Source organism: Octopus sinensis, linkage group LG9 (genome assembly GCF_006345805.1).
Source record: "Octopus sinensis linkage group LG9, ASM634580v1, whole genome shotgun sequence".
NCBI classification, from domain to species: Eukaryota; Metazoa; Mollusca; class Cephalopoda; order Octopoda; family Octopodidae; genus Octopus; species Octopus sinensis.
The window spans coordinates 57,810,076-57,822,575 of record NC_043005.1 but is presented as its reverse complement, the minus strand read 5'-3'; the positions used below and the strand labels follow the sequence as shown (position 1 = coordinate 57,822,575).

The 12,500-nt window shown below is 39.8% G+C and overlaps 1 protein-coding gene across 1 annotated transcript in view; it reads left to right on the top strand.

The window, feature by feature from the left end:
- LOC115215646 (xaa-Pro aminopeptidase 1) overlaps nucleotides 1-12,500 on the top strand; it is an 80,233-nt gene that overhangs the window by 55,522 nt on the left and 12,211 nt on the right. Inside the window, exons 16-17 of the mRNA XM_029784896.2 lie at nucleotides 3,103-3,163; nucleotides 4,319-4,388. Coding sequence (XP_029640756.1) covers nucleotides 3,103-3,163; nucleotides 4,319-4,388 — 131 coding nt within the window. The remainder of the gene's footprint in view (nucleotides 1-3,102; nucleotides 3,164-4,318; nucleotides 4,389-12,500) is intronic.

The window sequence follows — 12,500 nt, the reverse complement described above, 5'->3', positions numbered from 1 at the left end:
CAGAACATTTTTCTTTCCGGAATTCCCTCCCTGCTCATTCATATATTTCTACAGGTGTTGACTTGCAACGGTTCAGGGGGAACATTAACGGCATCAAGCCCAACTTGAGGGATATGACCCTTCGTCGAAACACAGCAAAAAAAAAAAAAAGAAAGAAAGAAAGAAAATGAAAAAAACCAGTTGATTAAAAGTTTAAATATACTGAGATGGTTTGTTGATAAGAGTATAATCAACCTCTTTCCAGACCATGAATTGGCGAAGTTTTTAGAGCGTTGGTATTCATTCTGGAACTCTTTACTAAAAGTACGGATCCCATCGATAACAACTTTGTCGTTTATCCTTTAGGTATCAGTTGACAGAGTGCCACTTGGCAAAATTAGAGCATGGGACAAGATGCCTTTCAATATCTGTTCCAATTGTTTGAGTTTTAAGATCAAGTTTTACACAGGTGCCAGTGGTCAAGGCTTTGTGAGCATCCTGTATAAATTGGCGATCCATCGGTTATGACGACGAGTGTTCCAGTTGATCCGATCAACGGAACGTGAAATTAATGTGCAGGTGGCTGAACACTCCACAGACCGGCATACCCTTAACGGACACGGGGCCGGTTTATTTGGCGTATATATAATATATATTATATTATATTCCTGCCCTTGACGGACGCCGGTCCGTTGCAGGATCACTCATTTTTACCAGCTGAGTGGACTGAAGCAACATAAAATCAAGTATTTTGGTCAAGAGGACAACGCATCTCCCAGCCCTGGAACTGAAACCACATTCTTACGATCATGAGTCCAACACCCTAAACACTAAGCCATGCCCCTCCACGTGCAGTGAAGATGACTTCCCTAAATTATTTTATGTCACGCTAACTAGTATATTTCTTGTATATTAATATAAAAATCCTCTGTCCCTAAGTCAAGCAAGTAATGAAAAAGGCTTTGTTTCATCGAGGAAGATTAATAATCTTTTCTACTCTGGGCACAAGGCCCGAAATTTTGGAGGAGGGGTCCAGTCGATTAAATCGACCCCAGTACGCAACTGGTATCCAATTTATCGATAGCGAAAGGATGAAAGGCAAAGTCGACTTGGGCGGAATTTAAACTCAGAATATAAAGACAGACGAAATACCTATTTTTTACTACCCACAAGGGGCTAAACACAGAGGGGACGAACAAGGACAGACAGACGGATTAAGTCGATTACATCGATCCCAGTGCGTAACTGGTACTTAATTTATCGGCCCCGAAAGGATGAAAGGCAAAGTCGACCTCGGCGGAATTTGAACTCAGAACGTAACGGCAGACGAAATACCGTTAAGCATTTTACCAAGCGGGGGTAACGAATCTGCCAGCTCGCCGCCTTACTCAGGAAGATTAACATCAACACATGTCTAGGGTTATTACAGTGCATAGTGAAGATCAGATTAGTCATCGAGCTTATGTTTTCGCCATTATGCTGCACGTGTAATACAAATTTGAAATAATAAATTCATAGAGGTGTAACCCCTTTACCCAGATGTATTTAACACTAGTTATTTAACCTATCATTACCCCCTCTCATTGCAACAGTGGGTTAATTTTGTGGGGTCCAGTTAGCACTCATTTAAATAATAACTGAGCTTAACTGCTTTATAACATTTGTTTTTTTCATGTTGAAGATTCTTCTCCAATATTTCCATTGACACCACCACAATAGTTCAGAACTGAAGTTTATTAGTTTGTATATGATATATGATGCCGATCACACATTAAAGCGACTTAATTTTATCACTAAAGAAGTGTTGTTCCATTCCATTCAGTTGTTAAATTTAATTAATTGAAAATGTTTTATCCCCTACATTATGTTATGAAGGTGCATGGCTCAGTGGTTAGAGCGTCGGACTCACATTCATGAGACAGAAAGTTCGTTTCCCGGACCGGGCTGTATGTTATGCACTTTATTTCACATTGCTCCAGTTCACTCGGCTGTAGAAATGAGATGCGACGCCACTGATGCCAAGTTGTATCGGCCTTTGCTTTTTGCTTGGATAACACGGTGGCATGGAGAGAGGAGGCTGGTATGCATGGGCCTGCTGGTCTTCCATAAAACCTTGCCCGGACTTGCGCATCAAAGGGTAACTTTTTAGATGCAATCCCATAGTCATTCTTGACCGAAGAGGTCTTTACCCTACATTATGTTAGTACTCATTTAACTATTGTTTCAAGTGGATTAAGGCGGCAAGCTAGCAGAATCGTTAGCATACTGAACGCAATGCTTAGCAGTATTTCGCCCGTCGCTACGTTCTGAGTTCAAATTCCGCCGAGGTCGACCTTGCCCTTCATCCTTTCGAGATTAATAAAATAAGTACCAGTCAACTAGAACACTGAGGTCGATGTAATCGACTCATATCCACCTCCCCCAAGCTGCCCTTGTAGCAAAGTTTGAAATAATTATTTCAAGTGGATGTTGACCCTAAGTAATTTCCCATAGTCATTACGAAGTTTAGTTTGTGTCTGTATCAGATTTAAATGATTGACAGTCTGATGTCCATTGGAGATTTTCAAGCATCAATATTTCCCATCTCTGCCATGTGCAAAGTCTCATTTCTTGGACGAGCTGAAATGTCTCATCTCTCATGTAACTTGGGAATCATTGCGGGTTTTGTGTTGTTCAGTATCAGACACTGTCATCCAGTTTCTCCCCATTCGAGTTTGATCACCCCCCCACACACACACACTCTGCCAAACCTGCACTCTAAAACTACTCACGGATCAGCTCTCTTAATCCAAATCCACCAAGGTGCTTGCATTATGGCTTCGCTCGCAGACTGAACGCCACTCTTTTTTGCCTCTTCTGTACACTCCAACCAGCTGAGAACTATGCTGAGTGATCGTCCTCCAAAGACTTTACAACCGTCAGCTATAGGTTCATAGTGCGTCTCCCAGCTTCTGTCCCAGCATTTCTCTACCAGTTCCTGATGCTTTTTGCGTTTCCACTCATTGGTTTTATACAATACGTTCCTCCAAGAGCACTGTAAGTTTCAGCTAACCTTGCAAATAATGAAACAAAATTTCTCATTCATTCACTGTTTAAATATTTATTTAATCTCATTTTTCGCAGAGATGGTACCACAGATGTGACAAGAACATTTCATTTTGGAGAACCAACACGTTACGAAAGAGTAAGCTGTTATGTTTTTGTTATTTCTTCATTATTTGCTTCTTTCTTTAGCTTCCATCATTTTGTTTGCCATTTTACTCGCTGGTCGAGTCTATAAAGAATAAGACTACTGGCCAACAGTATATATGGTTTGAATCTAGTAACAGATACTGCATTGTAGTATAACTGTGGTCAAAACAAGTAAACTTTGCCATATAAGCCTGTTAGTTTAGTTTGTGATCAACCCTATATGATGTTTAGTTCCAGATCGATCCTAAATGAGCAAAACTATAGTCAAATGCATTCCGCCCTTGACCATACCGTCTTTTCCTACAAAAGGGAAACTTAGAACCACATTATTTAATATGATCTTTTTTAAGGTGAATAGATAAGCATTGCATTTAACAGAATAATCTGATTGCTAAAGGGTTAACTTACATTTCGAACCGGAGAGGAAATTGACAAAACAATATTGAAAGGACACGAACATGGTTTTTGACTGACTGTAAATACATTCAAAAACCGATATTGCCATCATCTAAATTGATTCATACAAAGGAACAGGAAAAACTCCACATTCTTGTCCAAATTCGTTTGGAAACTGTGGGACTATGGCGTGGAAGATACTCCGGTAACATGGAGCAATATCGACGAAACAGTTTCATATTTGAATGGATTCTGAAACTGCAGATTATAAAAATATATTAAAATAGCCAGCAAGATCACTTAACTGGAGAACTGAAGTATTAATAGAGATAACTTCCTTAAAGTCGAAATCCACTGCCTGCCTTTTCAAATCCACGGCCGAAAAATTCAATGACGTTCGTGACTTTTCCTCCTTGTTCTATAACAATCCAACTAGCAATAATGGCATTTTGGAAAGCTATACATCCAACAATCTGACCGCTTAGGTCAATAACAATCAGCCTAACTGGTAAGTAGCAGATACACTACTTCATCTACTATCCTAATATTGCCTCAACGGGTATATTTGTATAAGATGTGAAACTGAGCAACAATGGAGAGAATCAGAATTGCTTCCTACATGAGACTTTGAGTGCAAGTTTAGTTTGTAAACGTAAATGTACACATAGATAGGTGTGCGCGCGTGTGTGTTTACATTTTTCTAGAAAAGATGTCCTAACCAGTACGTTTTTTTTTTATTTCCAAATAATAGGAATGTTACACAAGAGTATTGATGGGTGCTATTGACTTGGCTCAGCAGAAGTTCATTGCTGGTACACCAGGTATGTAACAAAGACCGTGGCAGAATACACTTTAAGGCAGCGAGCTGGCAGAAACGTTAGCACACTGGGCGAAATGCTTAGCGGTATTTCGTCTGCCGCTACGTTCTGAGTTCAAATTCTACCGAGGTCGACTTTGCCTTTCATCCTTTCGGGATCTATTAAATAAACACCAGTTATGCACTGGGATCGATGTAATCGGCTTAATCCTTTTGTCTGTCCTTGTTTGTCCCCTCTATGTTTAGCACCTTGTGGGCAATAAAGAAATAAGAATATACATACGTAAAATGCCAGGCTGTAGAATCTAGCCAAAATACTCGTGATTGTAAATACAACTTCTTTACCATTCGGCTATACCTGCATCTACACCTACTCAAGGTGCACGCAAATAGAATCCATCCATCTATCTATCTATCTATCTATCTATCTATCTATCTATCTATCTATCTATCTATCTATCTATCTATCTATCTATCTATCTATCTATCTATCTATCTATCTATCTATCTATCTATCTATCTATCTTTCTCTCTCTCGCTCTCTCTCTCTCTCTCTATAAATATATATATATATATATATATATATATATAATATATATATATATATATGTATGTATGTATGTATGTATGTATATAAGAATTATTGACTAAACGACAAAATCTATGTTTGTTTATTTTTTGCCGCAATGTCATTTACAATTGTGTGTGTGTGTGTGTGTGTGTGTGTGTGTGTGTGTGTGTGTGCAAAATACTGAACAGCTGCTTGAGCTCGGGGGAAATATCCACAGATTTTGGAACTGAAATTTTAATATTTCGTTAAATTCAAAATTTTCATTACTTCAATGCTATAGCAAGTGTTATTTTGCATAAAGTTTATTATTGGCCATGAAAAACGCCAAGAGCAAATCATAGGAGAAAATAAGTTAAAAACAAGTAATATCATTGACATTTAAAAAACTTCACTACTCCTACAATCGTTTCAATAACACCCACAAACGTTGACAACCACATAATAATTAATAATAATAATAATAATAATCATATGTAAATTTTGAAGACATTTAAAAAAACTTCGCTACTCCTACAACCGTTTCAATAACACCCACAAACGTTGACAACCACATAATAATTATTAATAATAATAATAATCATATGTACATTTTGAAGATAGTTGTATATAATATGTTGTTTCGTCAAAAGCGTTTTCACCGTATGAAAACTCACTCACTATTACTGGTGTGTATGTATGTATATATATATATATATATATATATATATATATATATAGGGAGAATTCACAAAAAAACCCCCAAAAGACGTAGACAGGTGGTGTAGACAACAAACAGATGTATTAGTATAACGCTCAGGAAGTGAAAAAGTCTTTAACGTTTCAAGCCTACGCTCTTCCACAGAAAGGAACACAGAAAGAATCAAGGGGAGAAAATAAAGAATGTGTAGTGGCTAGCGATCTATCATGGCGAAAGCCAGACAGAAGGGTCACACGAGAGAGCTAGGGAGAAGGGAAGATAATAAAGTAGTTGTGATATATATATATATATATCCTAAAGTGTTGAAATTGTAATGATATTTGGTCAATAACAGATGAGACACTCAGTATGTCTGCGCTCGTTGTGGTGTGTGTGTGTGTGTGTGTGTGTGTGTGTGTGTGTGTGTGTGTGTATTTTGTTCCAGTTCTTCCGTCGTTCCTTTATCGTCTTTTGGTGCCATATTTTAATAACATAGTAATGAGTATAAAAAGCAAGGCTAAAACCCAAAAGCCACTTACGATATAATGAGACTTAATAAATTCGCATAAACAGATGATGTCAACATATCTAACGGACTGTGCTCAGCGAAGCGACCGATTAATTTCAGCTTCAATAGTCAGGCAGCTAGTTAGAGAGTTTAAACATGCTGATTAATTACAAATGAGATGTATCTGTAAAATCATATTTCAAAATAGATAAGACGAAGAAGATATCAGATGCATATAAATTCACATATCTGTAAGCTACATATATGTATTTGGTGTGTGTGTGTCTCTGTGTGTGCGCGCGCACACGCATATGTATATATATATATATATATATATATACGTATATACATTCACGCACACATAGACAAAAATACGAATATATACATACATATATATATATATATATATGTATATATATATATGCACACACACACACATGGACACACACACACACACGCACATATATAAGAGAGAGAGAGACGCATGTACGTTTACATAGACATAATGGTATACATTTTCAACTTAGAATCATATGCGTATAAAAATATACACATATATACACACTAAAAAAAAAATTTGTATCAAATTGTATATTCACGTACAAATGCAAGCATGTATCTACACATACATAAATGGAAACATCTATATAGCCAGACATAAAACAGAGATATATTCTAAGCTGCGTATGTGAATGTATATATACCAGCATATACTCACTTATGCATACACACATACACACGTTATGTGTGTGTGTATGTGTTTGTGCCTGTGTGTATAGAAGTATATATACACACGCATATGATCACAGGCACGCTGATACACATATATACACACAAAAAAATCAAATTAGAGTAAAATCTAAATTAAAATTAAAATTGGTTTAAATTGAAGTAACATTGAAATTGAAAGCAAGATAAAATATGATCAAAAGAATTATAATTTAAAACAATTCAGGGTTAAAATAAAATAAAATAGAATAAAAACTAAAAGAAGTTAAAATATCAAATCATTGATGAAGCAAAAATAAATAAGTCCAAACACACTGTATGTAATTTATCCTATATCGACAGAATTGCTATAACTCAGTTACTATTTGTTTCAGTTTATTTCTTCGATTTTAACCCTATGATCTTTTTGAATTATGAAACTGCTTAAAGTCTAAGAAAATCTTAGCTTGCATTAAATAACAAATTCATGGTTATTGTTTCGTAAGAAACAACGGTCAATCTTCAAAATCTCTGGCGCTTCCCAAGTAAAAAGGCGGTGAGCTGGCAGAAACGTTAGCACACCGGGCGAAATGCTTAGCGGTATTTCGTTTGTCGCTACGTTCTGAGTTCAAATTCTACCGAGGTCGACTTTGCCTTTCATCCTTTCGGGGTCTATTAAATAATAATAATAATAATAATAATAATAATTGTGTACAGTGCTCAGGTGCACTACAACTCATCTAAAGTGTATATATAATCAGGTGTAGTTTCGGCGGATTTCGGAAAGCATGAGGGCCTTAAAAGATGCAGTGTCATGGCAGTCAACAACTGACGCAGGCAGTTTATTCCATGCTTCAGCAACTCTGAGCGTGAAAAAATGTTTCCGAAAGTCATGGGAGCTGTATTGTTTTCTGACTTTGTAGGCATGTCCACGTGTGTTAGACACATGGAGATCAAAAAGGTGTTCAGTGTTGTTGTTGGTGAGGTGGTGATAACTTTGTGGGTGTTTACCAAGTCCGTCGCCAAACGCCGGAGCTTCAGTGAATCCATGCCCAGGGAAACAAGGCGCTCAGAATATGGTAGGTGTCTGATGGAGGGTATGCGTTTGGTTGCACGTCTCTGGACAGATTCCAGGAGGTCAATGTTCTGTGCAAGATAGGGGTTCCAAACTGATGATGCGAATTCCAAGTGTGGTCGTACCATAGCTGTATACAGTTTTAAATAGATGGCTGGAGAGCGGCTAACAAAAGACCTGCTGAGTGATGCCAAGACACCCTCGGCCTTCCTGACAATCTTAGAGATATGCTTGACCAACGCAAATCACTGCTGACAGTGATGCCTAGGTCACGCTCGCAAGAGGATTTCTTGATATCAGTGTTGTGGAGGGAGTATGTGAACGCAGGGTTTTTTCTCCCAAAATGGATGGTGGTACACTTGTCCACAGCCAGTTTCAGTTGCCAGTCTGTGATCCATTGCTGCATTGTGTCTAGGTCTGATTGCAGGAAAGAGTTGTAGACATCAGGATCTGTCCTCTTGATTTCAAGGTACAGCTTGATGTCGTCTGCATATTTCAATACTGTGGCATTCTTTAAATTGGCATCTATGTCGTTAATGTATGCCACAAACAAGAGGGGACCAAGGACAGATCCCTGTGGTACACCCGATGACATCTCATATGGTGTAGAGTGCTGTCCTAGAACTGTGACTACCTCCTTTCGGCTGAGGATGAAGGATTTCAACCAGTTAAAAAGGTCATCCCCCACACCCATTGCAGAGAGTTTCACCATAAGCCTTTTGTGTGGCACAGAGTTGAAAGCCTTAGCAAAGTCAAGGTAGACAACATCCACCCATGAGCCACTGTCAGTAATCTGAATAATGTCCTCAAGGAACTCGACAAGCTGGTCACTGCAGCTGGAGTTAGGGACAAATCCATATTGTGAGGGTCGGATGAGACTGTGAGAGCTCCAGAAGTTCCAGAGTGTTTCTCTGACACACGATTCCATCAGTTTTGCAATACAGCTAGTGAGACTGACTGGGCGATAGTTGACAGGTGATGTGCGGTCACCCTTTTTGAACAGAGGAATGACACTGGCAGTTTTCCACTGCTCCGGAGTAGCACCATTGTTGAGACAGTACTGGAAGAAAATAGAAAGCTGGTGTAAAAGGAAGTGCCTGCCACGTTTGAGAAGCAGGTATGTAACTCCATCGAGACCAGGGGAGGCATAGTTGCGCTTATTTTGAAGGTGACGTCGCAGCATTGCAGGTGTAAATTCCATAGTTGTTATGGAGTTTGCTGTTAGTGATGGTGAAGATGGTACATTTTGACTTTCAACAGTGAATATGTTTGCATAGCACTCGGCAATGAGTTCTGCGCATTCCTTGGGGTCGTCAGTGATCTGGTTTGTGTGAGGGTTGCGAAGAGGGCCCACTGGAGAGTGAGGTCTCTGCTTTGAGTGCACATATTTCCAGAAAACCTTGCTGTCAGGATTGGCTGCTATGCACTGTTCAAATTCAAGCACTGCTTTTTTTGTCACTTGCTTGAGATGGTTGGAGGATTTATTCCGCTTCTTCTGTTGGTGTCTGATTTATGCAACCTGTATTCCGTTCAGTAGTCCGACGTTCCCTCCTGGCAAGTCGGACCGCTGAAGTTTCCCAAATTGCCCTTTTGGGGCGGTTCTTCTTTTTTTGTTTACGTGGCACTGATGCTGCACATGCTGCCCATATTGAGTCCAGGATACTCTGGAATATAGTATTCACATCTCCAGAGTTGTAGAATTCACGCCAGTTTGGGGCTGTGTAGTTCGTGTGGTACAGGTTCCAATCTGCTCTCTTCCAATCGAAGGAAGCAGATTGGAGATGGTTCAGGTTTTTGTTGCCCGCAAGAGCCAGATTGGCGATGATCATAGCATGATCAGAGTCACCTAGAGGTTCCTCCGTAGTAGTGCAATTGATAACCGCTTCAGGAGTTGTGGTGAAGAGCAGGTCCAAGGTGTTGTCGCCTCTTGTTGGAGAGGAGAGGTGACTACTGTGACCAGTTTGAGTCCAGCACAAGCTCAACAAAATCGTTTGCACTCTGTGGCCAATGGAAGGTCTCCCAATCGATCTCAGGATGATTGAAATCGCCTGCAATAAACACATAAGTGGCTGTTTTCCTGGCAGCAGCTCGGAGGACATTGCAAAGCTGTGTCCCGATGGTAACTTGGGGACGATAAACAACGCCAAGCAGGAGTGTTGACATGGTCATACGCACGTCACAGAAAAAAACTTCTTTGTGATTCGTTCAAATCGGCACAAGGAATTACCAAAAAATTTGAACGAACGTAGACCATCACACCACCACCACGGCGGTTAGTGCGGTCCTTACGGAAGAGGTTGTACCCCGTAATGTTGAAAACCCCATCACAGAGTAAGGAATGCGCCCATGTTTCCGTGACAGTGATGAAGTCAGGGTCAACACTTCTGACGTAGGCGTTGAACAAATGTATTTTGTTGCATAAACTGCGAGCATTTAAGGACAACAATTTGTACCCTGCTCGCAGTTTATGATGGTGTGTAGAGGATGGCAGGTTGTTCTGGCTTAGTTTACCTGAGTTGCTGTAGTCTTTTTAGTTATTGTGGGTAGAGAGCACTCAGACCAGCTGGTATCTCTCTTCCCCGTTTCAGCAGTCTTGACAAATCTCCAGATTTGTCCATCTTCCCGAAGACTGAAGCTTTCCTGTAGAGCTGAGTTCCTATTCAGGGAAGCCACTACACGTAGCTTCGGACGTACATCGGACGGTAAGCCTGGGCGTGTTCGGAAGGTGGTCCGATTTTCCCGCCCAGCTTTAACTGAGGCCAGATGGTAAGAGGTTGCCTCAGTGGGGTCCGTAAAAGACAACTTGATGAGCCTAGGTTTTGGGCCAGGTCGTCCAAGGCGGATAGCACCCGTTGGGGGAACGCAGCCTAGGTCTTTGGCTGAGTTGGCAGCAAAAGCCTGAAGATCAGCCATGTCTTCTGGCACCCCAATGGCAATGACTTCATGGGTAGCAGAATCCGCGGTCTTAAATGCGACAAGAGGTACAGGTACAGGGAGGTTCTTTAGCAGAGCATTCCGATAAGACCCCTCATGTGGAGTCCAACTGAATGGTTGCTTTTTTCCTGCTACTTCCCCTTTTAAAGCACAGATCAATTGTTGCAGTTCTGCAAGAACCGCACTGGTCAATTGTGTGTTGTTGTTGCTGCTGTTGCTCTGGTTGTGGTTGATTTTGTTGTTTGTGTGTTGTGTTGATGTTGTTGTTGCTGCTGCTCTGGTTGTGGTTGATTTTGTTGTTGCTGCTGCTCTGGTTGTGGTTGATTTTGTTGTTGCTGCTGCTGCTGCTCTAGTTGTTGCTGCTGCTTGTGTTGTTGTGCTGCTCTGGTTGTGGTTGATTTTGTTGTTGCTGCTGTTGCTGTTCCGCCTCCTCCACGGGAGTGGCAGGGGGAGACACAATCGTCGGTTGTGGAGGCACGCAGGCCTGACACTGAAAAGTCCAAGATTTAAGCTGAACCATCTTCCAGAGTCTATCCATCATAGCATTATGATGGCTCTTTTTTTGGCCTGGGATCTTCTGAAAGTCCGTGGCACATTGGAGGCAGACAGAGATGAGACATGTCCCACATTCGACCCAGCGATTACGGAACGTATTTTCGGGTTCCGTACAGATGTGACAGGTGTGATTTTCTGGGCAGTGTTCTATTTTAGAGCAGCGACCAGTCTTATCGCACGCCGCTATGGATTTCACCATGGCGATTCTGTTGGTTCTGGTCATCCGTAGAGACAGAAAATGTAAACAACAATACGATAAAAGTAAAATATAAAATATTTGTTTTTGATTCGTTCTTTTTTGTGTATATTCCTTGTTCTTAAATATTGTGTGTGTATATACACATGTTTCGTTCTTTTTTGTGTATATTCCTTGTTCTTAAATATTGTGTGTGTATATACACATGTTTCGTTCTTTTTTGTGTATATTCCTTTTTTTCTTAAATATTGCGTGTGTATACATAAAAGTATTTGTGCGTATAGACACGGAGAAAGTCTGTAAACAGAAATGAAATTTTTGATTTTTTTGCAGTGTAGTCCGTCACATTAAATAGTGTGATTTATTTTCACTCTGCACGTATATACATGTGTGCTACAAGTATCTATGTATGTATGTATGTCACTGCTTTATAAATTTTGGACGTACTTACTGTCGTTCAACGATTTCTTGTAGCAGTTACGCACTGGACGCGATATAATCGTTTGTCTGTCCTTGTTTATCCTCTCTGTGTTTAGCCCCTTGTGGGCAACAAAGAAATAACAAAGAAGATGATCCTTCCTTTCTTCTGGGTAAATTTTAGAGTTTATGACAAATCATTTTAGATTATGAATAACCTTCTTGAATTTTTGATTAAATATGTACCCAGCGAGAGAGGATGAGTTTTTAAGTTTTTCATTAGAGATTGTGTGATAGTGCGAATAAAACCTTTGGTTAAAAACACTTGAGTAGAGCCTATTTAAACTGAGTTGAATTATGAGCTTATACCGCACATTTATATACATTATTTCGCTGACACTTAGCTTTTTAAAGAAAAATTATCAGTAACACCGAATTCATTGTTCTTATCAAACAAATTACTTTTCAGTTTTCGG